The sequence below is a fragment of the Hippopotamus amphibius genome, chromosome 17 (assembly GCF_030028045.1).
Source record: "Hippopotamus amphibius kiboko isolate mHipAmp2 chromosome 17, mHipAmp2.hap2, whole genome shotgun sequence".
NCBI classification, from domain to species: Eukaryota; Metazoa; Chordata; class Mammalia; order Artiodactyla; family Hippopotamidae; genus Hippopotamus; species Hippopotamus amphibius.
In genome coordinates, this window is record NC_080202.1 from 54,596,305 (window position 1) to 54,621,764 (window position 25,460).

The 25,460-nt window shown below is 46.5% G+C and overlaps 1 protein-coding gene across 6 annotated transcripts in view; it reads left to right on the forward strand.

Moving 5' to 3' along the window:
- CYTH1 (cytohesin 1) overlaps positions 1 to 25,460 on the forward strand; it is an 80,950-nt gene that overhangs the window by 49,951 nt on the left and 5,539 nt on the right. For 5 of the 6 annotated variants that reach the window (XM_057715294.1, XM_057715293.1, XM_057715298.1 and 2 more), the window contains exons 2-12: positions 8,581 to 8,663; positions 9,811 to 9,875; positions 11,943 to 12,009; positions 12,285 to 12,403; positions 12,715 to 12,795; positions 13,655 to 13,767; positions 14,577 to 14,725; positions 15,117 to 15,229; positions 20,446 to 20,524; positions 23,806 to 23,877; positions 24,775 to 24,929. In XM_057715294.1, coding sequence (XP_057571277.1) covers positions 8,581 to 8,663; positions 9,811 to 9,875; positions 11,943 to 12,009; positions 12,285 to 12,403; positions 12,715 to 12,795; positions 13,655 to 13,767; positions 14,577 to 14,725; positions 15,117 to 15,229; positions 20,446 to 20,524; positions 23,806 to 23,877; positions 24,775 to 24,929 — 1,096 coding nt within the window. The remainder of the gene's footprint in view (positions 1 to 8,580; positions 8,664 to 9,810; positions 9,876 to 11,942; positions 12,010 to 12,284; positions 12,404 to 12,714; positions 12,796 to 13,654; positions 13,768 to 14,576; positions 14,726 to 15,116; positions 15,230 to 20,445; positions 20,525 to 23,805; positions 23,878 to 24,774; positions 24,930 to 25,460) is intronic. The other variant, XM_057715292.1, reaches the window with a different exon arrangement.

Here is a 25,460-nt window from a genome sequence, read left to right on the forward strand (position 1 = left end):
TCCCTTCTCTACGTAAGGTAGTTGATAAAATACCTTGCTTTCATGAGACAGTTTATGGAGCTGTTTATTATACACCCTCATTGGGAAGGACAGGGTTGCTGACATGCCCGTTCCTGCTTAAGGAAACCAGGGCAGGGAGAGGTGGTGGTTTTCCCCAGGTCACAGAACAGCTAGGCAGTGAAGCCCCAGGCAGGTGTCCTCCCCACCCGCCAATCCCTGGGCAGTGTCTCATCTCAGTTAAGGAGGCCTGAGTTGTTAGGTTAGTGGTTAGGTGAAATGTATCTAAGACCAAGATAGGAACAAAGTTTTCCTTAAAGATGCAGACTGTGGTAATAAAATCTAAGATATTGATACTTCTAGGTGGAAGATTGGGTGGTTTTTGTGTGAAAAGAATTTAAGCTAGAAGAGTAAATATTCACATTGGCAATTTACTAGAAGGCATCTCTCACCTCCTATGTTAATGCTAGCCACATGCCAATTTAATTCTTTTTGGTCCTGTTCGTGTGTCTAAATTCTTTTAAAATCACTTAGGCTGTAAATTGGTGGTGAGACACTTTTACAGTGCATTTACACAAAAGTCAAATCATAGCTGCTTGGGAAAGGGACTAAGGTAAGCAGAAATCAGGAAGTCAGGATATTCCTGTTAATATTTTGTTTCATTTGTTTTTAATTATGGTAAAATATACGTAACAAAATTTACCATTTTAAGTGTACGGTTCAGTAGCATTAAGTTCATTGACACTGTTGTACAACCATCACTACTGTCCATCTCCAGAACTTTTGCAGAACTGAAACTGTATTCCCATTCAACACTGGCTCCCCATTCTCCCCTTCCCTAACCCCCAGACACCCACCATTCCACGTTCTGTCTCTGTGAATTTGGCTTCTCTAGAGACCTCATGTAAGTAGAATCATACAGTATTGGTCCTCTTGTGGCTGGCTTATTTCACTTAGTGTAATGTCTTCTGGGTTCCTTCATGCTGTAGCGTGTGTCAGAATTTCCTTCCTTTTTGAGGCAAAATAATATGGTGTTAAATTTTACAAAGGGATGCTGTAGTTTTGACTTAGTTGGAAGGAAAAGGAATTGTTTCTCAAAGTCGGCAGACTTTCTGTAAAGGTGTGAGGTGGTCAAGCCAGCACACTGTTGGCCATATATGTGTCCCCAAGTTTCAGGTTTCAGTCACATCCCTTTGCCAAGTCCTCCTGTGCGCTCTGGTCTTGACAGCTACCCTGAGGTCTGTCTCTAAGTGAAGCTCCTTAGTCATTGTAGCTTTCTGTTCCACTCGTCTCTATGTTGCCTTTACTTGAGAACTCTGTGAATTTTGGTTGTTCTCTTATCCCTGTTGTGAAAGTCTGATCTCATATATTTCTTTCTATTTATTTATTTATTTATTTATTTATTTATTTATTTATTTATTTGGGGGGGGGGGTACACCAAGTTCAGTCATCTGTTTTTATACACATATCCCCGTATTCCCTCCCTCCCTCGACTCCCCCCCCCCACCCTTGGTCTCATATATTTCTAATGTCAGCATAGAATTGAGAGTTTTGTGAAAGTTTGCATACCATTTGTATGTCATCAGAGCCTGAGTTCATTCAAGTCTTTTGAATTTTTTTCACATTGGAAGGCTCTGGGATCTCCTGGGAGACCAGGTGACTTACCCCAGGGTGGGACAGAGTGAGTGATCTGACCGGAGGATCTGCACCTGAGTCAGGAAGTGCCAAGTGATGTCACCAGCACTCACCACCCTGAGAGTTCTGTCTGCAGGCCCCTTGATCTTTGTCTTTGGAGGCAGTAGACACACTGCCTTCAGTTTGTGGGCAGCTTCCCAGATTTGTGCTCTTGAACCCAAAAGCTGTTTGTAAATAGCTCGTGTTCCCCTGGGTGCTGGTAACAGTTTCTGCAGAGGGTACACGAAGGCCCAGTGCTTTACTTTACCTTCCTTCCTTTCATTTCCTTTTCTTTTTTTCTTTTTTTGGATTTATTTTATTGAAGTATAGTTGATTTACAGTGTTGTGTTAATTTCTCCTGTACACAAAATGATTCAGTTACACACACACACATTCTTTTTTATATTCTTTTCCATCCTGGTTTATCACAGGATATTAAATACAGTTCCCTGTGCTATACAGTAGGCCCTTGTTGTTTATCCATTCTGTGTACAATAGTTTGCATCTGCTAATCCCCATGCTTTTAGTTTACCAGGCTGCTGTGGCTCCAGGCGGGCAGGTGGTTTCGGAGGCTGTGTGTTTTCAGTTTCATGAAACTCCATCCTGGAAAGGGCCCAGCCTTACTTAGCAGGGCACCCTGGCGCAGGCTCTGGAGGGCTGGAAGTGTGTCTGCACACCAACGCCCTCCTGGGCTGTGTGGGAATCGGACCTGTCTGTCTACCTTCTCCACACATGGGGAAAAGGGAGGGCCTTCTGGACTCTTGGTCTCACCTTTTTAAATGTTTCCCTGCTGTGCTTTTTTAAAATTTGGATCCTTCTTATCCACTGAAAGGCAGGGACTATATATAAGAAGGATGATGGTTGATGATTATGGTGGAAAAAATAAGGCAAATGATGTATTTTAAAGCTAGGCAGAGGGACCTGGTGTAGCTGGAGAACCTCACGGAGCTGTGTCTGGGCCCTAAAGTGCACCTCCAACACTTTGATGTACGTTACCCCTGGGGACGAAGGACAGACAGTGCAGATCTTTTTGGCTGGTAGCTGCCTGTATTCCTTTCGAGCAGAAACTACTGTCAGACGATCTGCCTTTTCAGCTGGACTTCATGGCAGGTCTCTGGGCACCTGCCCATGGCTGCTGGGGAGGGAGAAGCCAGACCTCGGGATGCTGCCTTGTGTGTATCTACCCACCCCCAGCCTGGAAGGAGGGCGCTGTCCCTTTAAGACAGCCGCCTTTGTATGCGCAGGATAGAGCACGTTGCAGCTCTGGGTTTGTGCGCTTAAATCTGCAGAGCAACATTTAAATAAATAAATAGAAGGTCCCCTTGTGTGGCTTTTCTATTCACAGCTGAGCACAATGGTCCCTTGTTGTTGTAGGCTCTTTAATCCCCTTCATTAAATTGGAGCCCTGCAAGGGAATGGTGAGGGGCTGCTACTGGACTGGTCCCCGTGCTGGAAGCAGGACACCTTGTAAATTAACCTTTGCAGGCATGAATTCCCGAGGCCTCCGGGCCCTCTGCTCTGTGTCCTTTATGTGCAGGCCGCTGCCTCCCTAGTTGCCATTCTTTCAGGAGAAGAGGGCTTAGCTGCCTTCCTGGCACAGAAGCGTGGCTGCAGCACGTGGCAGTCGGGGGAGGGAGGAGTTGTTTGTTGCTCTGCCATCTGGCCCATCAGCAGATCTTTTACAGTTTAACCCTAATGGCTACACAGGAAAGCCAGGGCATGGGTAGATCAATGCTTTTCCCAGGGGCCCACACTGCTTTGTCAGAAACTCAGGGTGCCGAGTGGATGTGGTGGTTTCTGAGTACCAGCTGTCACTGTCCTGTCCTGGCGGCGGACTTCCAGGGTCCTTGAGATGCCAGCTAGGATCCTAGGGATCACTCACTTCTCTAGCTCTCTAGTCATGGTTTTGATTCTTCATGCTGTTAAATGAAATTAGGCATTTTTTAAAATAAATTTATTTATTTATTTATTGGCTGTGTTGGGTCTTCATTGATGCACACGGGCTTTCTCTGGTTGCGTTGAGTGGGGGCTACTCTTCATTGTGGTGCACGGGCTCCTCATTGCCGTGTCTTCTCATGTTGTGGAGCGCGGGCTCTAGGTGCGTGGGCTTCAGTAGTTGTGGCACATGACTCAGTAGTTGTGGCTCACCGGCTGTAGAACAGAGGCTCAGTAGTTGTGGCACACGGGCTTAGTTGCTCTGTGGCATGTGGGATCTTCCTGGAGCGAGGATCAAACCCATGTCCCCTGCATTGGCAGGCGGATTCTTAACCACTGCGCCACCTGGGAAGCCCGAAATTAGGCATTTTGTCTGTGGAATTTTTTTTCCTCATGGGCAGCATGAGAGTGAAGGCTTGAGTTGAAGATTTGGTGTTGCACTGATAAGTTTAAGCAGAGGAAAATACATTTGTTAAAATATTGGATTTTTTTTTTCTCGTCTCAGAGCAAAATTCCACTAGAAAAATGAGATCTAAATGTGCTGCTGCTTTTTTTTTTTTTTGGTAAGTTCTTAGGTTTTTTTTTTTTGAACCAAAAGGGAAGCAGTGCTGTGATTTAAGGGGACTAAGTGTGGAACCAAGAAGCGATTTAGGAATCGTGTGATTAATGTCAGGAAACCTAACTTTATTTCTTAAAGCAAATATTCAGGAGTTCATGTTTCCCATCTTCCTCCATTCCCAGACCCCCTCCCCAGAAGCAGCCACTCATAATTAACTTTTTCTGCTTTTTGATCTTCTCGTAGGTGCTGCCAGGTTTGTATTAATATTCCTGGCCTGCTGATTATTTGATCAAAGTCAAAAATTATCTCCTGATTTCCTTCTCTCGCAGCTTACTTTCCTTCACTGTCTCTCCGTCCATTTTTGACTGTTTATCACAAATGTTTGGTTGCTTAATTTTCATCCTTCAGACTTTCATACACGCATTCACACCTTGATTTCTGTTTGTGATCTTTCACTCGTGCCTCCTGCTCCTTTGTAAGAGGAAGTGCGGGGACGCCGCTTGCACTGCATGTGCTCCTCACACCTCCGTCAGTCTTCCCCCACTTCAGCACGCTCACAGCTGATTACAGACAGCTTTTGTTCTGGAACCTGCATTAGCCTCTGTGGCCATGTACTCCCCACCGGCACCTGTTCCGGGACAGGAGTGTGCACTGATCTTCCTCCTGGGAGCTGTTCCCAGCACCAAGGTTGATGCCTCTCCTTTCTTGCCTCTCCTTTCTTGGCGTATGGCTTGAGCCCTGATTCCCCCAGCCTTTGTTTTTCCTGTTTCCAGCTACCATGATCTTTTGTTGAGAGGAGACCAAGTGATGCCTTCTCCCGTCTTAAGCACTCTAGATCTTCCCCATTCATTCTCTCATCCACTTTTCCTGGGGACCATCTTCTTGCAGCCCATTGGCCTCCTGTTCTGATCAGATCCTCTCCACTCCATGAGCATCTGTGTAGGGTCAGAATAATTTTTGTTTAGAACTTCGTAAACCCTCTCCACTGCCTTGCGGAATCCTTGTTGCTCCAGCCCGATCCTTGTTTTATGGGTGGCCTGGTCCCCCTCTTCACTCCTCATCGAGGTTTTAGGGTCTTTAATCCTTCAACTTCTGAACTTTACTATGAGGATTTCTCTGAAATTAAAAAAACTTTATTAGGGACTTCCCTGACAGTGCAGTGGTTAAGACTTTGTGCTTCCAATGCAGGAGGTACGGGCGGGTTCACTCCCTGGTCAGGGAAACTAGGATCCTGCATGCTGCTCCATGCAGCCAAAAAATTAAAAAATTTTTTAGAAAAACAACAGTTTTATTATACCGAATGAAATGATTTCTTGCTTAGATTTTGTTTTGCTTCTTTTTTCAAGTCTTTTCTCTTGCACTTCGTTCTGTAGGAGTGGCTCAACTTTATTTTTTATCCCTTTGACTTTTTTTTTGAGGGGCGGGGAGAGGCTAGAGGGGCAAAATATGCTGAATTTCCAAGAGCTTATTCTTTTTCTGTAATTGTCTCCTTTTCAGAGTTTCTTGTTCTTTTAATGTTTTCTTCTGTCCCCTTAATTATCTCTATCTCTGTCTGCTCCAGGTAGGTTATCTATGCCCTGTCCTGCTGTTTCCCATTTGGGCCAGAGGCTTAGCCAACTCAGTGAGCAAAAGAATGATGCGGTGGGTGGGCTGTGTGGAAGCTCAGCGTCTGGGGATGGGCTGGGGGCGTAAGTCTGCTCTCTCCGCGAGGCAATACCAGGCGTCCCGAATGTAGGACTCGAGGCTCCGCCCTGGGCACCCACTCCCTGCTTGTTCTCCACATGTCAGTCCAGCTCCTTTGTTTTAGCCTGGGGACAAATATATATTCAGAACCCTTGGGTGCTGGGCACTGTGCTGAGTGCTGCAAACACGGCAGTGAAAGGCATGTGAGATCCCTGCCCTCGTGGAGTCTGCTTTCAGAGGGAGGTGTTGGCGCTCTGCCTTCTCTGTCCTGGAAATTTGTTGAAGCCTCTTTTGCCGATGGCCCCCCTCCCCATACTCTGATATTGCAGGATTGTACCTTTTTTTATTCCTTTACTGTCTCTAAAGTAGCATCTCAGAAGGTGGAGGACCGAAGGTGTATTTTGAATTTGTAATGCAGAAACTAGATTGTGACCTTTCAGACAAACTGTTTTGTGCAAAGGCTAACCCAGAATGGCTGGGTGCTTAGATTCCAAAAAGGAAGCCACCACCGAGAGTTTCCAGTTTGGAAAGATAAAAATTGGCTTCTCAGTGTATCCAGCAGTCTTGAGATACAAATTTTTTGCATCACGCATCTGTTTTTCATCAGCCTTATTTTGAGGACCATAGTCTTGCCTCTGATTGGGGCGAGACTTCATTGGTGATCTGATCAAGCCGTCTCTGGTCCAGAATCACAATCTGGTTATTCATTCCCCCATGGAGTAGCTATTAAAGAAATGAACTATTGCCTCAAATTTTCAAAACCATGTTATGTTAGAATGAGCATTTGTCTTCTAGAACCTCAGGAAACTAGTTTCTTAAAGAGAACTTCTCATCTTCATAGACTAGAAATTTTTCTGGTTTGTGAAGTCCAGAAAAAGCAAAATGAACTCCTGTAGGCATACTTTTCTCTAGAATGGAGTTTGTATCAGTAGAGTTTGTGTTTCTCAGAGTGGTTTTTGCTCTAACTAAAGTTGATCTGTTGTTAGTTAACTTTCTCCTGAAATAGCTGTTGGAATGCTCACCCCTGAGTTTGCAGGGACACAGTTGAGGCCGCACTTGGAAGGCCTGGGCTGGATGTAGGTGGTCTGTTGGAATCTCTAGATGGCTCTGTCTTCCAGCCTCTAGTGTACTAGGAGTGTGTTTCAAACTACAGAACTCGGTACATTCATGAGGCCAGGAATCAGTTTTGTGGGCTATAGCCACTGTTAGGAAAACTAAGAGTAAACAATAGAACATGTCAATGGATTTCACATGGTGAGGGTATTATTTTTGATACTGTTGTGTATGGGGGAGATTGGGTCATGAAATCAAATGCATTTCTTAGTTGTAGGTGTTGGAGAAAATTAAAAGATGCTTTTCTAGAGAAGAGTGGGGAAAAGCTGAATAACAAAGGAAAAATCAGCTTAGAATCTAATGTAGCTAACTAACCTGTTCTGAGATTTAATCGTGGTCTATTGTTTCTACCCTTTTCTGTTGTCTTACGTGATTTTTATGAAATATTTGGGGAGAGTCATTGCTCTCTGAACGCAGTAGCTTCCGTGTCAGTGCGTTGGCTGGGGCGTCCTGCCCCCCATTGTGCTCTCGAGCAGAGCTGTTCCTCTGTGCTGCCAGCAGACACGGAATATGAGCCACAAACAGTGTTCCTCCCCAGCCACCCCTCCCATCTGGCTGCATGGGGCCCTTTGCTTTGGCCCTGAAGGGGACTGGACCAACACTTGTGAGCCCCTCCTAAGCCCCAGGCGGGGTGGGAAGCACTTCAGTGACTGTGGCACTTCACCCTCACAGCAGCCAGTGCATGGTTGAGGGTGTCCCCACTTAATTGGTGCTGAACGGGACCTGAATAGGTTCACTAACTATGCAAAGTGGCTTGAGTGCTGTGTGGTGGGTTCGAGCTGGGATTGGAGCCGGCCGTGCCTGATGCCAAAGCCTGTTCTTCGTCGACCACTGGCTGCTCGCACACTCAGAAGGGCCGTCCTAGGGCCTTCTTACCCTGAGCCCCTGCTTTTATAGCAGATGGGGTCTTGAGGAATGTGGAAGTGTTTCCTGATGAGAACTGTGATCGGGAATTAAGTAACTTTGTCCTGATGATAAGAGCCCATTTTAAAACATTATTCAAAAAATGTTAAAAGGTATAATATAAAGCAGAGAGAAAAGTCCTCATAACTCCATCTCCAGACTTAAACATTGTTTCAGTTTGGGGGTGTATCCTTCTAGATTTTTTCTTGCATATACTAGCCTCTCCCCTCCCCACCCCCAGAAATGGCACAAAACTGTAACTCATGTTGCTTTGCTGTTGCCTCCCCACTCCCCACTAGGGTCACAGACATCACCCCCTGTGGGGGTTGGAGCCAGTGAGGAAGCTGCGGCCTAGAGAGATGGATTAACCAGGGACCTGAGCCCCCCAACCCCCCGGGTTGGAAATGGCCAGGGCCTGGCTAGCGGTCCTCCTCTTTCATTCCTAGCCAGCCTCATCTCATCACAGGCAGCCTTTTCTCTCTTGTTTTTTGTGACAGCTGTTTCTTCATCAGAGGTTTTCTCTGTGATCCACGGTCCTTTCTAACCTTGGTAAACCTGACCGAGAATGGAGCCGGGGCCGTCCCCAGCAGTCGGTCATTTCCGACATGGGCTTCTCGCCTCTTCCATGATATCTTTGTCCTTTTGCAGTCTCTGGATTGTATTTATTTTTGGCCAGATAAAAGCTTTCTTAGTAACCTTTCCCTCCTTTTTTGTAGTTCCCAGTGACCTGACTGCAGAGGAGCGCCAGGAGCTGGAGAACATTCGGCGGAGGAAGCAGGAGCTGCTGGCCGACATCCAGGTAGGAGCTGGGCAGCCTCCTCCACCAGGTGTCTTCTCGTGACACCTTCTGACTTCCTCTCACCACAGTTCTGACAAAGTGCAGGCACTGATAACCAGCCTTGCTTAACAAATGAGAATGGAATCTCAGAGAGAGGGGGAGTACTCGGTAAGCTGCACCCAGCTGGTTGGCCGTCAGCCTAGAGTGACCCCAGGTCTCCTGACTGCAACTGGAACCCAGGCTTCAGGTTAAGTAGACCCATATCCACGTCCTGGTGGCCACTTCCTGGCAGGCTGTGATTCTAGATAGAGAATTTTGGTTCTTTGGACTTCAGTTTCTTCATCTGTAAGATAGAAATGAACATATTTGTTGATAGGTTGCTGTTAGTTGGATTATTGTAGCCCTTGGGGAAGCCAATTCTTATAGAATTCTCTGTAAAACATTTGGGAGCTCAGGGGTGGGAAGGGGGGGGCACACCCTCTAATCCCAAACTGCAAAGTGTGTGCAGGAAAGACTGGGCCTGCTCCAGTGCTGGTGTGAGTATACTTTGCTGTCTCCCTAGTTCTTTAATTCCTACTTCACTGGTAAATGCTGGGAAAGTGTATCAGGTCTTCACTCAGAGCCCCCTCCACTGCGACAGAAGTCCACCCTGAGGGCCTGCTTAGGTGGGGTAGGGGGCGAAAGGCCAAGCTGGGATCAGTGTTCCCTTTGCCAGCCGCTTGGTGGCAGTGTTGGCCCAGTACAAGCCCTGCCGGCTGGGCAGCCTGGGCGTTGAGGGGAGTGGTTTGTCCTGGGAATCTTCTGTCACCCCCGTTCAGTGAACTGCAGATATACTGTGTCAAGGTTGCCGTTTTTCAGTGGAAAAATACATATTTTACATAGTGTATATGATTATAAATTTCTTTCCTAGGCTGTAGACTCCTTGAGATCAGGAGGTATCTTTTTTCACCTTTGTATTCCCTAGAATGGTTACTGTCTGCTAGGAACCCAAGGAACGTTTGTTCAGTAGATGAATTTTCCAAAAATTTTTAGATTTTGGGAGGTGTTGTCTTATTTAATTTCATTTTGCTTTATTTTATTTTTTGGTTGGAGGAAGTTATGCAAGATTTCAGAGGTTTTAATTTATCTGTATCTTCCTCCTGGTAATTTTGGGCTGTGTATTTTGCAGAGGCTGAAGGATGAGATAGCAGAAGTAGCTAATGAAATTGAAAACCTGGGCTCCACAGAAGAGAGGTGAGTCTGTCTGCTTCTGGGTGGTTTTGTGGTTGTAGCATCGCCAAGCGCTAGCCTGGAATTGTGCACGTGTGCCATATTTAAGGAGAGAGTGTGTTTCCTGCCCTCTTTTCCTAGCATGCATGTATGTAACCATACTTTTGCCTTCAGCGCAGGGCCTTCTAATGTGAGGGCTCTTGACATTGTTGGAAAGGCTGAACTGGAGAACTTGGCAGGTTCCCCAAAGCCTTAAACTGCCCTTAAATTGTCGTAGGAACTGTTTCTTCCCCTCTCTTTTCCACTGTGTTCGTATTTTAGAGTTTCTGTTTTACCCTTTGAGTAAAGGAAAAGCTTAATGGCTGCCACTAATGCAGTTCCAGAAGGCTCAAGGCCCAGTTGTGTCTGAGCATCATCACCAGCTTGCTAGCACCTCCCTAACACTTAAGAGGACGTAAAAATGAGATTATAGCACAAAGTGACAAGGGGTCTTTGCAGGTTATTTTTTTCTTCTAACTACATGAAATGTTAGTTGCTTTGAGAGTTTAATTTTGGATGGGATTCCCAGACTGTTTTTTAACTGCTTAATGTCGTAAGTGGGCTGTTTCTAATTTACTACATGTCTGTATTTTTCTAAGCCTGAGTCTCCCTGTCTGGCTTCATGAGGCTGTTTGATTTTGTTATTTCAAACTTGTGTGGGCAGGGCCATCAGGGATTAGTGAAGCTGCATGTCCTGCAGAAACTGACCAGCTCATCACGTCCAGTCTTGGCATTGTTAGTTCTGAATTATAGCTCTCTTACTTGCCATTAAAAAAAATTATAGCTTAAAAGAAGTGGACAAATTGGAGTTCATCAGAATTTATAATTTCTGCTTTTATAAAAGGTACTCTTAAAATAAGTGAATAGGGACTTCCATGGCGGTCCAGTGGTTAAGACTCCATGCTTCCAATGCAGGGGGCGCAGGTTCTGTCCCTGGTTGGGGAACTAAGATCCTGCATGCTGCATGGTGCGGCCAAAAAATAAAAAATAAATTAAAAAAAAAGAAGTGAATAGGCTGGGAATTCCCTGGTTGCCCAGTGGTTAGGACTCTGAGCTTCCATTGCAGGGGGCATGGGTTTGATCCCTGGTTGGGGAACTAAGATCCCGCAAGCTGTGAGGCACAGCCCCCCCCCCCCCCCCCCAAAAAAAGGGACTAGGCAGGCCACAGACAAGGAGAAAATACTTGTAATACCTGTATTTGAAAAAGGACTTGAGGACTTGTATCCAGAATATATATAGAAAGAATACATAAGACTTATTAATAAAAAGACAGCTTAACTAAATAATGGGCAAAAACTTGAACACTTTTATATGTATAATAGACGTGAAAAATGCTCAATATCATTAGTCACGAGGAGATGCTACTTCACACCCACTAGGACGGCTGGAATTAAATAGACAGGTGGCGTCTGGTGTTGCCAAGCGCTGGTGAGAGTAAGTGGTGTAAACGCTGGGGAAAATGGGCCGGCGGTTTCTCATCATGTGACCACATACCCGTGCTGTGCCCAGCATTTTACTTCCCGGGTATTTACTCAGGAGAAATGAGAGTGTGCCACATGAACGAGGATATCTACAGCACCCTTACTTAAAATAGCCAAAAACTAAAATTAGCTTTAAATGTCTACCAGCAGATGAATGGACAAACAGATTGAGGTAATAAGCTATTAACTTACACAGCACACACTTCTGGGGTGATGAAAATGCTCTAAACTGGATGATGGTGATTGTTGCACAACTTGGTAGACTTACTAAACATCATACAGGCATACACTCAAAATGGGTATGTTATATGGTATGTAAGTTATACCTGAATAAAGTTAAAAAAATCATGTTAAAAAAAGAAACCCACTGCAGTAGAAGGAACAAGTGAGTCTGGGGCCAGAGTCGGGATTTCAGTTGCCCTTCCATAGTTAGACTTCTGTGTGCCTGTGCTTTCCTGGATACACCTCAGAAATCCCTGGAAACCAGTGGACGCATGTGGGGGTCATGATAGTCCTTCAAAAATTGCCGATTACCTGGAGTACTTAAATGGCTGTGGTGGTTGTTTTACAGGAAAAACATGCAGAGGAACAAACAGGTAGCCATGGGCAGGAAAAAATTCAACATGGATCCTAAAAAGGTAAGTGAAAAGGCTCCAGCTGGAGCCCATAGTCTGTAAAGTGAGTGTTTTCCACGGTGTCAGCTGGAACCCAGAGGCATTTGAGACACCTTACCTGCCTGTCGGTAGAGCGCAGCTCATGTTGTGAGCCCTGCTTCCCGCAGAACTTAGGAAGTACTTACTAGATGCTTCCGCTGTATCCAGAGCACCCACACCCATTCTTCCTTTGCCCTTTGCCTCCTTTCTGGACCTTCCTGGGGTCTAAAGCACCACTGGCATCTTTGCTGTCTTTCCAGGGCATCCAATTCTTAATAGAGAATGATCTGCTGAAGAACACTTGTGAAGACATCGCCCAGTTTTTATATAAAGGTGAAGGGCTCAACAAAACAGCCATTGGTGACTACCTGGGGGAGAGGTAAGGCCTCCAGGGACACTGTGGTAAAGAAGGGTGGGCAGCAGTTACCTAGAGAAACAAACTCTAGGATGCTCTGAGCCTTGTCCTGAAGGGGTGCTGGGGAACAGCAGCTGGTGTGCATGGGGGCGGAAGGACTCCTCAGCCAGCAGGCAGAGGGCTGCAGGTGGGTGGCCGCCTCCCCAGCCAGCCGTGGGGCCGCAGCGCTCAGCATGGGAGGTGGCCTCACTGGGGGCTGGGACAACCTTGGATTCTCAACATCAGTGTCTGACTTCTGCTCTGCCCCCACCCGTTTGCTTTGTTTCTCTTGCTAGAGATGAGTTTAACATCCAAGTTCTTCATGCGTTTGTGGAGCTACATGAGTTCACCGATCTCAACCTTGTCCAGGCCTTACGGTGAGTGTGTTCGCAGCCAGCACCTTGGAGGGGAAGATGGGTCTCTGGTCATGTGTTTGTCTTGTGTGGCAGTTTAATGAAATTGTTCCTTGGCAGCTGAGCATCTTGAAACATCTTAAAGGATAGTCTGTTGGCCTATGATTGAAATAATTGGATGGTTAAAGGGAATTAAATTGAAAGCAAATTTTACAAAACTCTTCCTCAGGTCTTTCATTTAATGTTTTGGAAATTGGTGAATATGTACATTTTGAATCTTTCCTGATTTCACTTTAGAAAACCCTTTAATTGCCTGCCCTAGAATAGGAAGTAGTGTGCCCTTCATTTTAGAAGGAAAAAAGTCAACATTAATTTTTTTGCTAAATCTGTTACCTGTGCCTTTTGAGAAATTGTCGTTTGGCATTTTCATTGCCGTAAAGTATAAATAATATCATCTTTTGTGTTGTCATTTAGATAGATGAAAATGATCCAGAATTAAATCTTTTGGCCATGGGTTTCTTTGACTTAAAGGGATCCATTGTGAATGCTTTGATAGAAATCTCTTTTCCTGCTACGTCATCTTTTTTCTGGAAATTAGAGTTCTTTTAAAATGAGTGTTATCTATATTTCAGTCTTGTGTATCAGTCTGAGGAGGAGAACCATTCCTTTGAATAGGAAAATCTTAATTTTTTCCTGAATACGTTCCCTCCAATCGAGAGAATGATGATGTGGAATGGTTAGCCTGCATCTGCTCAGAGTTACTTGACAGAAAGCTGAATCACCACCCCCACCCCCCACCCCAGTCTCCCTTTCCCACAGAAATCATTCATAGAGAAACAAATTATCTCCCCAAGTCCTATAATGCTCCGTTTTCACCTGCCAGGCAGTTCCTGTGGAGCTTCCGGCTGCCAGGAGAGGCCCAGAAGATTGACCGGATGATGGAGGCGTTCGCCCAGCGCTACTGTCAGTGCAACCACGGGGTGTTCCAGTCCACAGGTGAGCAGGAGGGGCGTCCTCTCCTGTGGTTGGCAGCGCCCACCAGGTTCTCTTCTAGGCACTAGGTCGTTTCTAAAACAAAAGGGCTCAGGTTCTTGCCTGAGAACATTGCTGTAAATAGTATTTATAATAGTAAAAAGTTGGAAACTGTCCAAAGTCTAACAGTAAGGTAGTGGGAATGTAAGTTAGGGTACCTCTGAATTATGAAGTATGCACCTATTAAAAATCATGTTTTTAAAAAGAGGCTTTATTGACATGGAAGAACACTAGTAAGATTAGCCAAAAAGCAGACTTCAAAACTGTGTATCTGTTTTAATTCTAATTGTGTTACAGTCTGTATCTGTGAGATACATTTGTGATACATTACACATAGGCACATTTATGTAAGAAAGCAAAATAAGTTATTGAGTTGGCCAAGAAGTTGGTTGGGGGTTTTCCGTAAGATGTTATGGAAAAACCTGAACGAACTTTTTGGCCAGTCCCAATATCAGTAGGTAGTGGGATCTATAGTAGTTTATATTTTCTTTTTTTTTTTTAATACATCGTGCTTTTCTGATTTTCTACAGTGTACGTGTTCTTCTTTTACAATCTGGGAAAATAAACATTTTTAGGTCTTGAAAACTGTGTGTCCTTTCTTATGCCTCACTCTTTTCAGTGAGCGCTGTATAACCTTTCCGTGAAAGCACACCCAGATGTGTGGATTTTGCCCCTCTCTTTTAAGAGCACTGCTTTTTATTCTTGCTCTCAGCTGGCATTTCTCGTTCTTCTGGGTGGGATGTTTCCGGTCGAACTTTGCCTTCCTCTTTTAGACACTTGTTACGTCCTCTCGTTTGCCATCATCATGTTGAACACCAGCCTGCACAACCCCAATGTCAAAGACAAGCCCACCGTGGAGAGGTTCATCGCCATGAATCGCGGCATCAACGATGGGGGAGACCTGCCCGAGGAGCTGCTCCGGGTGAGCTTGGCTTTGCTTCAAGACCGTGGGCTCGGGCAGCTCTGATGGAGGGGACCAGGGGGACATGCGGTCATCCAGGGTCTACTCGGACCATTCACTCAGTTATGTGAATTTCATTAAGAAATTGGTAGTAAGGTCCAGCGAGGAATCAGTGGGGGAAAGTGGTTTATAAATCTGAAACTGAAGGCTCGAATGGAAGTCAGGCTGATCTCTTTTCTTTCTTAATTGTCCATCAGGCGTCTTTTTCTCTTGTCTCTGTGAGCTCCTAAAGGCAGAGGTGTTCTCTGTGCCACCAGTGTTTGGCGCACAGGGACGCTTGTTGAATGACGGGAAAGGGCGGGAGGAGAGGTATTTCTAGGATCAGAGACATGCAATGTCATCTTTTATCCAGAATCTGTATGAGAGCATAAAAAACGAACCCTTTAAAATCCCAGAAGATGATGGGAATGACCTCACTCACACTTTCTTCAACCCAGACCGAGAAGGCTGGCTATTGAAGCTCGGTAAGTGATGCCCTCTGGGTTAGGGCTTCTAACGCAGAAACTTAGAAAGAAAGGACATGTGTGTGCTCGCTCACACACCCACGCATACACTGTGGGGAAAGGGGATTGGTGCAGGAGGCGCTGAGGAGAGACTTGAGTATGAATTTGTACTGTTCTAACAAGATCGCCTCCAGAAAGGAAGTGAATGCACGGCTAGTGCCCCACAGGACACAGACTCCTGGGGACAGGCTTGTCCACGTGTGTTTGCGCTCCTCATTTCCTGTCTTGGGTGGATTGAGGAGGGTTTGTTTCAAGACAGTTCTCGGAGGACCTGGTCCTTTTCCCTTCCCAGCCCCTCTGACCACTGGGAGGGCGGCCAGCTGTGCCCATCTCTCTACTTCCCATCACAAGTTTGTATCTGATGCTCCCGCCTCCCCCACCCCAGTGCATCATCACTTCCTTCTGCATCTGGCTCCCCACAGGCAGCGTGCATGGCAAAACCCAAGGCCCTGGCTGCAGCGCAATCCACGGCACTCTTACTCATTCTCGGGCGCTGGTTTTTTTCCCCCCTCCTTTCCAATCCGAATCAGCCACATTAATGATTTCGTTCATTCAGAGAAGTTAAAAATTATTCCTCTTCCCTCTGCCAGAAGTGAGCTTGTATTGCTGAGAAGTGTGGTCATGCCTTGCCATGAAAGTGACAGAGTAACCAAAAGGAAAAAGAGGAGTAGGTTTTTATATACATTCATATGCACTTGTGGTTATTCCATTAACCGTTTCAGAATGCAGAGAGAGCCCCCAAACATAATGATGTTAACTTTTAGGCCACGGAGAGAGTGCTTTCCTCTGTCTCTTCTGTTGGCCTCTTGATGCTTGGGTTCCTGCATTATCAAGAGGTGTCATTAGAATGATCCTCTACCATTTCAGCTCCTGGTCCCAGTGAGATTAGAAGTCCTTATGTTCTAGGCCATTATTGACACATCTGGGAGGCACTGAAATGGAATGTTCATTTTCTGACTAGTTCAGATGGCAGTAGGAATTGTATTCCCTTTTAAAAGCATATCCTAAGTCCTTGTGTTTATACATAATGACTTAACTCATAAATTCTCCTTAAAGCACCACTTCACTGATTGGAGTTTTAAATGTCTCTTGAATTTGTCAACATTTCATATATCTTTAAGCCAGTAGAATCTTTGACGTTAAGGCTCTAAACTTACTTACCCCAGAGGCAGCCACTCTGCTCTGCATCTTTATTGCCAAGTGGATGGCGTTAAAAGGAAACCTGCTGGAAATTTAAAAAGTGCATCCAAGTTTGGATTTGCTTCCCCCTCCAGCAAAATTTGCTTAAATGCTAATACTAAGTGTTAGCTTTGACAGCCAAGATACTAAAATTAGAACAGCACGATGATTATCTTGGTTCTTCCACCAGGATGACATGTAAATTCATGAGGCATCCCATATTTTTTAAAAAGAAAAAAATTTAATTAAATGTGAGTCTCGTTTTTAGGTCATTGCATTACTTTCCCCAAACCTCCACCAAACCCTCCTAAACCCTTCATGTTGTGTTTTCATCGTAGCACACTTAGAATTGCCCCTTTGTTTGTGTGTGCCACAGGAGGCGGGCCTTCCGGCCGTCTGTAGCTGTGCTCATATGTCTGTGTATGCGTACAGCCATGAGAACGTGTTCTCTTGTGTATACGCCCATGTACATGTGTACTCACAGGCTTGTGTGTGTGCATTTTTTACACACACTTTAAAAAGGGGTAGCCATCTGAAGAGAGACATTTAATTTTCCCCAAAGTAATCTTCACTGTCTTTGCTCTGGATTCTGGGTATACTAATAAATGTCAGCTTGGCGAGAATAGATTTGTGGCATCTTTGGGGCCAGGATTTTAGTGGTGCCTCAGCCCTTACCTTTACCAGGTGGGATGTGGCAGATGAGGCCAGCCCTTCACTCACATGCTGGACAGCAGCGTTTGCCCTGTTACTGTTTTTATGTCCCGTCCCCCCCAGGCAGACATGAATGACTAATACAGTGCACCTTAAGATTAAGGAGTTGGGTTTAATTTCTTTGTTTTAATTTTCTTTTCTCCCTCATTTGTATGTTTCCATGATTTTGGCTCTCCTTTTCCTTGCCCCAAACTCCAGGAGGTATGTAATCCCCTCAACCTGCTCGCTCTCGCTCTGCCCAGGCCACTGTAATCGCTGCAGCGTTTTCTTATTTTGTTATTTTTGGTTATTTTGTTTTTAATTGCTGGTGGTAGTGTTAATGCTGCTTCTAACTTGCTGTACAGTCCCTAGGGAACTGGTCAGGATCAGGGGTGTGGAGTGATTTTCCCGTTTCCCTTGTAGGAGTAGTGCATAGTGCACCCAACAGCTGGGTAGCCAGATGTGGAACAATTTGAACTTCCCTGAGTTCAGTAGTGCAAGAAAACACACTAAGAGTGGATTTGTAAAAGCAAAATATTCACTGAATTTTTTCTTGGAATTATTGGCCAGGCATATGCTAAATTATTGATTCAAATTGACACTCATGAATTTCAGAGATTTCTGAAGTGGAGAGGAGGAAGAGAAGGAAGTTGTGGCTCCCATAGCCGTGTGCTTCTGGCACACGTACCATGATTAGAGAAGCAAACTAGGAAAGGAATGAAATTAGACAATGTAGGACATTTGCCTTTGCATGAAAAAGGGAAATGGTGTTTCTTAAACTCAAAATGAAGCCAAGTAAAGTTAAAAAAGGCAAAACCCCAAAACCCCTTCTTGAAGTTCTTCCATTTAATTTCCTGTGTTTTAGGGGAGGGCATTACAACCTCGGCTCTGTTGTTTATGTTTTGTTTTGTTTTTCTCCCTCCTCTTTTTCAATGAGTCATCGTTCAGACCCGCAAATTGGCCTCTTAGTTATGTCGTTGGTATCTGCTCTCCACTTGCTGATTTGGGGAAACATGTTTTCTAGGTGAGGAGCCCTCAGGTGTCTGCTTCGGCATCACTTGAGCAGAGCCGCACGGGAAAGAACGGCCCCAACACTGACATTTATAAAATGTTTTGGGGCCTGTCAGCTCCTGGGGAGCCAGTGTCTGGCCTTTACATCTACGGGTGGAGGCCCGCGGGCTGGGAGGTGGTCCTGTGAGTTCCTCAGGGACTGTCCTAGGTGCGCGCATCGGTCTGTCTGCTTGTTTCATGTCTGTTTTCCTTTCAACATGAACTGTGTCCCTGGGACCGCGTGATGCTTCATGGTAGGGGTCTTGTTAATGCAGCAGGTTGTCGTGAAATAGCCAAGCTTTCATCACCAGGGAGAGGATTTGTCCAGCTTTGCTTTTTGTCCTAGATTTCCTCCCATCTTCTTCCTTTTGGCATCTGACCTCTCTTCCATGACCTCCCGAGCCCTGAGTGCCCCTGGGGTGGTCCTGTGAGGGGAGCATGGCAGCGGGCATGGGTTGAGGGGTCCTGTGTGCTGAGCCCTGTGTGGGGATGAAGGCCCAAGAGGCAGGAGAGCCGCTTCCTCAGACTCTGAAAGGGGGACGGGGGTTCCTTTTCTTTTATAACAAATTGGCTTCAGTTCTAAGTATCTTCCTTGTCTTCTTTCTCCTCCTTATTTATTTTGCTTCTGCCCAGCCTTTCCCATCTCCTCATGCATGTCGTATTTCCATCCATGGTTTTCTTGATTCACGCCCTAGGGCCTTAGGGGCCAGAGGCACGTGCTCACAGAAGCTGACAGTGGCTGTGGGGAGAGAGTCAGTCTTTGCTTGACCCCAGCACGGGGTGGGGGGGCGTAGAACGCGCTGGCTTGCTGCCAGCCTCCTTCCCTAACCCAGGTCTGTGCCGTTGAGAACCTCGGCAGTTCACAGTCAGTCGTTTAAGCTCTCAGAGTCCAGGCACCCAAGCAGAGGCATGCACGGGGCCCAGAAGTCCAGGAGTCCTTAGCATTGCTGCCAGGAGTGAGGCTGGACACTTTGTCTCTGTGACAGGCTTTGCATTGCTCCCGCAGTCGGATCCTCTGAGAAGACCTAGCGTGAGCGCCCAGCCACGTCCTGGCGACTGGAGATACTCCCTCTAAACCCTGTCTGTGCTCAGCTGTGAGCGGTGAGGGGCAAGTGAGGAAGCATGACTGGGGTCACTAGATTTGCACCCTGTGGTCTTTTCTCTTTGTGAGGATTGGAGAAGTGATGTTCTCTTTAGATTAAATCAGCAAAAAGAGCATATCCTGCCCAGGGCAGTAGGAGGTGTTTGTGAGATGCTGTGTGTATCTCACCACGTGAAGGCCTTTCATATGGCTCTTGTTCAGAAAACTTCCCCTGGACCTGGTGTAAGTCAAGGAGAAGAAAGGCTCTGCCCCCGATCAGATTGAGAGCAGGACGTGCCTTCACTCACCGAGGTCATAGTGCAGTTTCCCTTGCTTCGTATCCTCTTGAGATAACTTCGTGACCCTGGGGTTTCTTTTAATTGAGAAATATTGAAAGAGACTAAGGGAGCCTTCACCAGCTCACAGCCACCCTTGAGAGCTCACTTGGCCCGTGGCCTCCTTCCTCCAGTTATTGTTGTTTCAAGCTTCCGGTGAGAAGTGCAGAATTGAATAGGGACCTCTGCTTACCAGTGCATTCTTCCCTGATCCAGGGCTCCTGCTTTGTCTCACCCAGGACTCTGGGGGAATTTAGGACACTGGCCCAGAAACCTAAAAAGCCAGTGTAGAAACGCACTAGAATCAGGAAGGTGGGGTGGAAGGTGAAACCGCAGGAATTTGGGTTCCATGTTCCAGGAAACCTGGGTTTGATTGTGAGGGGATTAAAATGTCTTAGTTCCCGGTTCCTCCTCCCACCCCCTTCTGATAAAAACCCTGGGCTGGTGGACCAGCAGTGTAGCATGGCCAGGGGGCTGCCCCTCTCCCCTCTTTGTGTTCGCCCATTTCCACAGTGTCCATAGGCTTCCGCTGGCAGTTCTCTGGTCCATCACTGTCCCGCTCCTTCCCCAGCCTGTGCTCTCATCTGCTGTCCTGATGTCATCTCCAGGGGGCCACCCAACTTGCTTGCTCTGCTTGTACCCACAGACTTTCACGCTGTGAAAGGTGCTTCTGTTTTGGCTCTGTGTCTCGTTACTGATGTAAACCTGCCATGGTCTCAGTGTCCTCCTGGCGCCCTGCCCCCGCTTCTTCATACCGCACCCTCTCTGGGGGCAGAGCTTCGAGCCCCGGAGCCTGCACTGGCCGGTTGACTCCTGTCTAACACACAGCTCTCTTTGCTCTGCAGGTGGTAGGGTAAAGACTTGGAAAAGACGCTGGTTCATTCTGACTGACAACTGTCTTTACTACTTTGAATACACGACGGTGAGTGCCTGCTGGTTGGTTGGGACTAGAGGTGGGCCAGACCTTGTGTTTAAACAGCTCTAATCAGGCAAGGTTGGAGGAGGCAGGGGGAGATGGTCGGATTTGTCCTGCTGCATCTTTGGGCCAGTAGAAGAGCTTACATGAAATGGAAGGGCTAAGATGAATCTCAAGATTGGGGCCCGGGCATGGTGTGGGTATCTGGCCACAGGAACTGTAGCTCAGAGCCAATGTCCAGTTCTCGATTGGGACAGCAGGCACCCGGCCAGGAGACAGTGGCAGAGCACATCACACATAGCATTAGAAATGGGCTGTAGAGCCGAGCTAGGAAGAATGAACTTGGATGCACAGCCAAGAGAGTGTGTGGTCCTGCTGAAAGGGAGATGAAGGTGATTGTGATTCTGTGGTAGCAGAAATGCTGAAACACTTGATTTAGAAGAAACAGCCAAGGGGCAAAATATGTAATAGAGAATAAGAAAGTGAAACGAAATGGGGAAAGTTAGAGATTACCAGGAGTTTTAAGAAATTGACGTTTACTTAAACAAAGTTTTTATTCAATGGGAATGGAATTCCAATACATACAATACAAATATGTATTACATACAAGTCCCCTTTGTAACAAGAGCCTATGAGAATAAAGATTGTACAGGAAAACGTTTTCCGAAGCTCTCTCTAACAGAGCTCCCCGGAGGCCTGGCAGGTTGGTGGCCTCAGGTTGGAGCCCGCAGACCTGTTCCGTGGTTATCAGAAGAGCAAACTGTATACCACTGGCAGCACTGGAATGTGTCTTAAGAAAATCAGGGCAGTTGAGATGCTACTGAGAAAACGAAGATTTACAAGTATCTTTTATAATAAAGGTAGAGCAAGATGGGATGAGAGTCCTGGCTGTGTTTGTGTGAAGCTGAGTGAGCCAGGATGCAGGTCCACACCTGGCCCTTTGCCACTTGGGGGTGAAGTGGGTTTCCGCTGTGTTTCACACTGCGGTTCTTTGGCTTGCGGATGTCATGTGAGGTGTGGCTTCTCACATGGGGAATGAGAGTCATGATAGTGTCAGCTTGTTATTCAGTCACTGAGCAATTTCCCAGGGAATGCTGACCAGGATTTTGTGTGTTATAGGGCTGAACTCATGCCACATAAGTCCTGCAGCTGGCTTTGCTTTTCTGTTATTAAAATCCTTTCAAATATGAGAGAAATGTATTTCAAATATCTAAAACAGTACAAAGATAGATTTTTTTTTTTACCCTGCACCCCAATACCACTGTGAACAGCTTGGTAAATTTCTGTTTTGCCTCCATCCTCACCCCATGTGTTACCTTTTTTTTCTAGAATGGTGACATCTTTAAAACCTCGTTTGGCTCTTTTTCGCTGGTCTCTGGGTTAAAATGAACTCTAGGCGGGCACCTAAGCAGTGCACCCCTAAGTCCTGGGACAGTCTCAGTGGTGATGCAGTGAGATTCTGGAATCTTGTGGTTCTTCGTGACGCCAGTCATAGTGGCGTCCCCTGAGTTCAGTACAGCAGCACACCAGCATGTTATCAGGCAGTGGGAGTCCAGAGAAAACGTTTCCGAAGATGCCGAGTGGGGAACCTCGGGGTTAAGATGGCAGGTGGCGATGACCAAAAAGGATTACCTGATGAAGAGGGAGATTCTAGTAGAAAGAAGTGGGAACGTAGCAGCTGGATAAGGAAAGGGCAGAACTCATGCAGCACGCTTCACAGTTGGCAGCAGGGGCCGAGGTGTCACCCAGGGCCGAGTGGAAGGCCCCTGGCTCTGCGGCCAGGCGTGACGAGCCCCAGACCTCCCCCGACCACGTCTGGGAGAAGCCAGCCGAGTAGGAATTCTTACCTCTTCCCTTTTGGATGGTGGAGTCGTGAGGTCTGCTGTGGGATAAAAACTGGGGTAATGAGAAAAGTAGAAAACAGGACTCACTTTCTGCAGTATTGGTAAAAACTCCAGGTATGTGTCCGTGGGGGTGTGTGGTGAGCATCCGCTGTAATAGATGCCAGACACCAGCAGCCCCCGGAGAGAGTCAGGACTAGGGGTGTCTAAGTGGGTGCTCCCTCCGCTCGCGTCTCTCCTGAGACTCTGGACGTGGCCAGAGCACAAAATACCTGGCGCTCCAGAAGTTTCAGACTAAAAGCAAATGAGAACCAAAACTATATATTAGGATTATAATTATATAATTGTGGAATTATAACTTCTTTATTAACAAATAAGTTAAAACTTTAAGGAATGATTAGCTGGAAATTAATCACCATCCTAGAGGAAAGGCTTGAGATTGTATCACAGAGATTGTATCTGAAAGACAAGCATTAAAACAATCGGACCGAGCTAACAGGTGCGGAGGACAGATGAGGCTGATCCCAATACCAGAATAACCGGGCCTTGCAAGCGCGAGGACAAGTTACAAGATTATTTCCCTGAAAAGGAGAAAGAAACCTGAATCTGCAAATCGGAAGCGTGCGTGTGGTATTTTAGGAACATTTGTCCTAGGAAGCTTGGTGCCAAGACGTAGCCCAGTTAAACTGTTGAACTTGGAACAAAGTCTTTGGCCGTGGGTTGTCTGGACATCAGGGAGAGGAGGGGAAGGCTGATGCTCAGACGCCTGGCAGGTGTCGGAGCGCGTGTGTGGGAGTGGCCTTTGCTGAGATGGGAAGCCCTGGAGGAGGGCCAGTTGGGAGTGAGGAGATGCAGGGTTCTGTTCTGGACAGGAGTTTAGGTGCCCTTTTGATCCAGGTGGAGTTGTCAGGCAGGCAGTGTCTCTTTGAGGATCCTACAGTCTGCAGGGGGGACATGGGGCTAGAGATAATGAGAAGGTAGTGACATGATACAGGTGATAGTTCCAGGCATTGGAGGCACAGAACAGGGGCAGCCAGAGTGAGACTAGGGCTTCCTCGGGTTGCTGACCCTGGAACTGAGGTTTGGAAGATGAGGAGGCGGGCCAGGCAAAGAAGCGAGATAGTTTTTGTGTGAAAGGGGCTTCCATGTTCCCCACTGGAGGGCCAGCCACAGCTCTTGTCACATTCACTCTTTCAGAGCAACTGTGGAAGCTCCTCCTCCAAAGGCCTTTTTGTTGTAGGGATTCATAGGTGTTATGTTGACAACACCCACACATTTCTTGACCCAGTTGTTGTTTTAGAACATAGGGCGTGGGCCCTAGAGCTGATTTGTGGACTTAATGTTGTGGGGAAGCACAGGAGCTGGGCCGAGTCGCCATGAGGAAGGTAGTAGGACACATGTTCGTAAACCGAGCAGTGAGGTCTCCTTTCTCCAACTCTTCTGCAGGATAAGGAGCCCCGTGGAATTATCCCATTAGAGAACCTGAGTATCCGGGAGGTGGAAGACTCCAAAAAACCTGTGAGTATTTTTGGTGAGATGTTTTGGGGGGACAGAAGGGATGGGCGTAGCAGCTGTCCAATATGGGATTAAGCTGCAAAGGTTTACAGTTGACCCTAGGACAACACGGTTGGGGCTGCGTGCGTCGCCTGACACGCGGGTTGCTTTCAGTGGTAACTCCTAAAGTAGAGCGCCGCCTGTGCTTGGCTGAGTCTGTGGATGCTGAGGCACTGCTGTGCAGACAGAGGCCCACTGTTGGTCATACGTGGATTCTTAGCTACGCAGAAGGTCGGCACCCACCCCGCCTTATTCAAGGGTCAACTGTACTTAAAAAAATCCCAGAAGGACTAATTTGATATAATTTAATTTACCCTAACTTTTAAAATTATCTTTTAGAGTTCAAGCCAAAGATGAGAGTAAATAACTTCTTTCATTCTGTCGATCTTCTGTAGTGTCACTTACTGAATATCACGCGAAGTATAGAATTGTCCTTCCTTAAAAGGCAGCAGCAGGCTCTCATGATAGGGCATCTTATTTTATGATCTTCAGATAGCTTATAAATATTTTTCCTTCGTTTTGGAGTATCGTATTTCTGGCTTGGCTTTAAAAGGCACTAAGTTACCTGCAGTTCTCTCTGTATTTTCTGTGTATTAGGAGTAGAGCTAACGTGTATCTGCTCGATACCTTTGCTAATAAGACCTATTTATGTACAATCTATATTCTCCACAATTCCACTTCTAGGCTACTCTTTTCCAAAGGAAAATATGTTGCCTATATATTATGAAGGTCAGAATAAAGAAATAAACTTTTTTTTTAAAAAATAAAAGTTTCCTTTTTGGGAAATAAATTAACATTTTTCCTTGGTCAGCAGCTTTCTTAGATCTTTGTCACTCTCTCCCTCTCTTTCTTAATTCTCAGAACTGCTTTGAGCTTTACATCCCCGACAATAAAGACCAAGTGATTAAGGCCTGTAAGACAGAGGCTGACGGGCGAGTGGTGGAGGGGAACCACACGGTGTACCGCATCTCAGCCCCGACGCCTGAGGAGAAGGAGGACTGGATCAAGTGCATCAAGTAGGTGGCAGGTGAAAGTGGGGACCTCGCCTCTCAGGTAGTTACGCTCCAGCTATCCTGTGTGCTGCCTATCCCGCCTCTGCGCGCAGCTCCCCTACCCCACCCCCTGCGCTGAATCTTTAGCGAACAGTTTGACTATGATTCCCAGGTGACTTTTCCCTGGGTCTCTGGATTCTTGACCACTGAGAGTTTTTAAGAGAGTGGCTCACATCTAGGTTTCACAAAGAGGGGACAGGTGAGCAGGCTTGCAGGCACAGGTGCCACTGGCCAGGGTGGCCTTTTCATGTCTTAGGAAGTGGGTCTCATCTTCGTGGTGGCAGCTCAGTGGAGATAGTAACTGTTCCCTTTTATAATTTCTTAATTCTGTGAGACACTGTTGTCCCATTTTCAGGTGGGCAGACTGAGGCCCATAGAAGGTAAGTAATGAACACTTGTCAGTCACATGGCTATGATCTGGGGTTGCAAGGCAGAGCCCCACACTCCCTGCTAAGCTGTAAGGAAGCGGAGCATCTGGGGGAGGGGAGATGTACA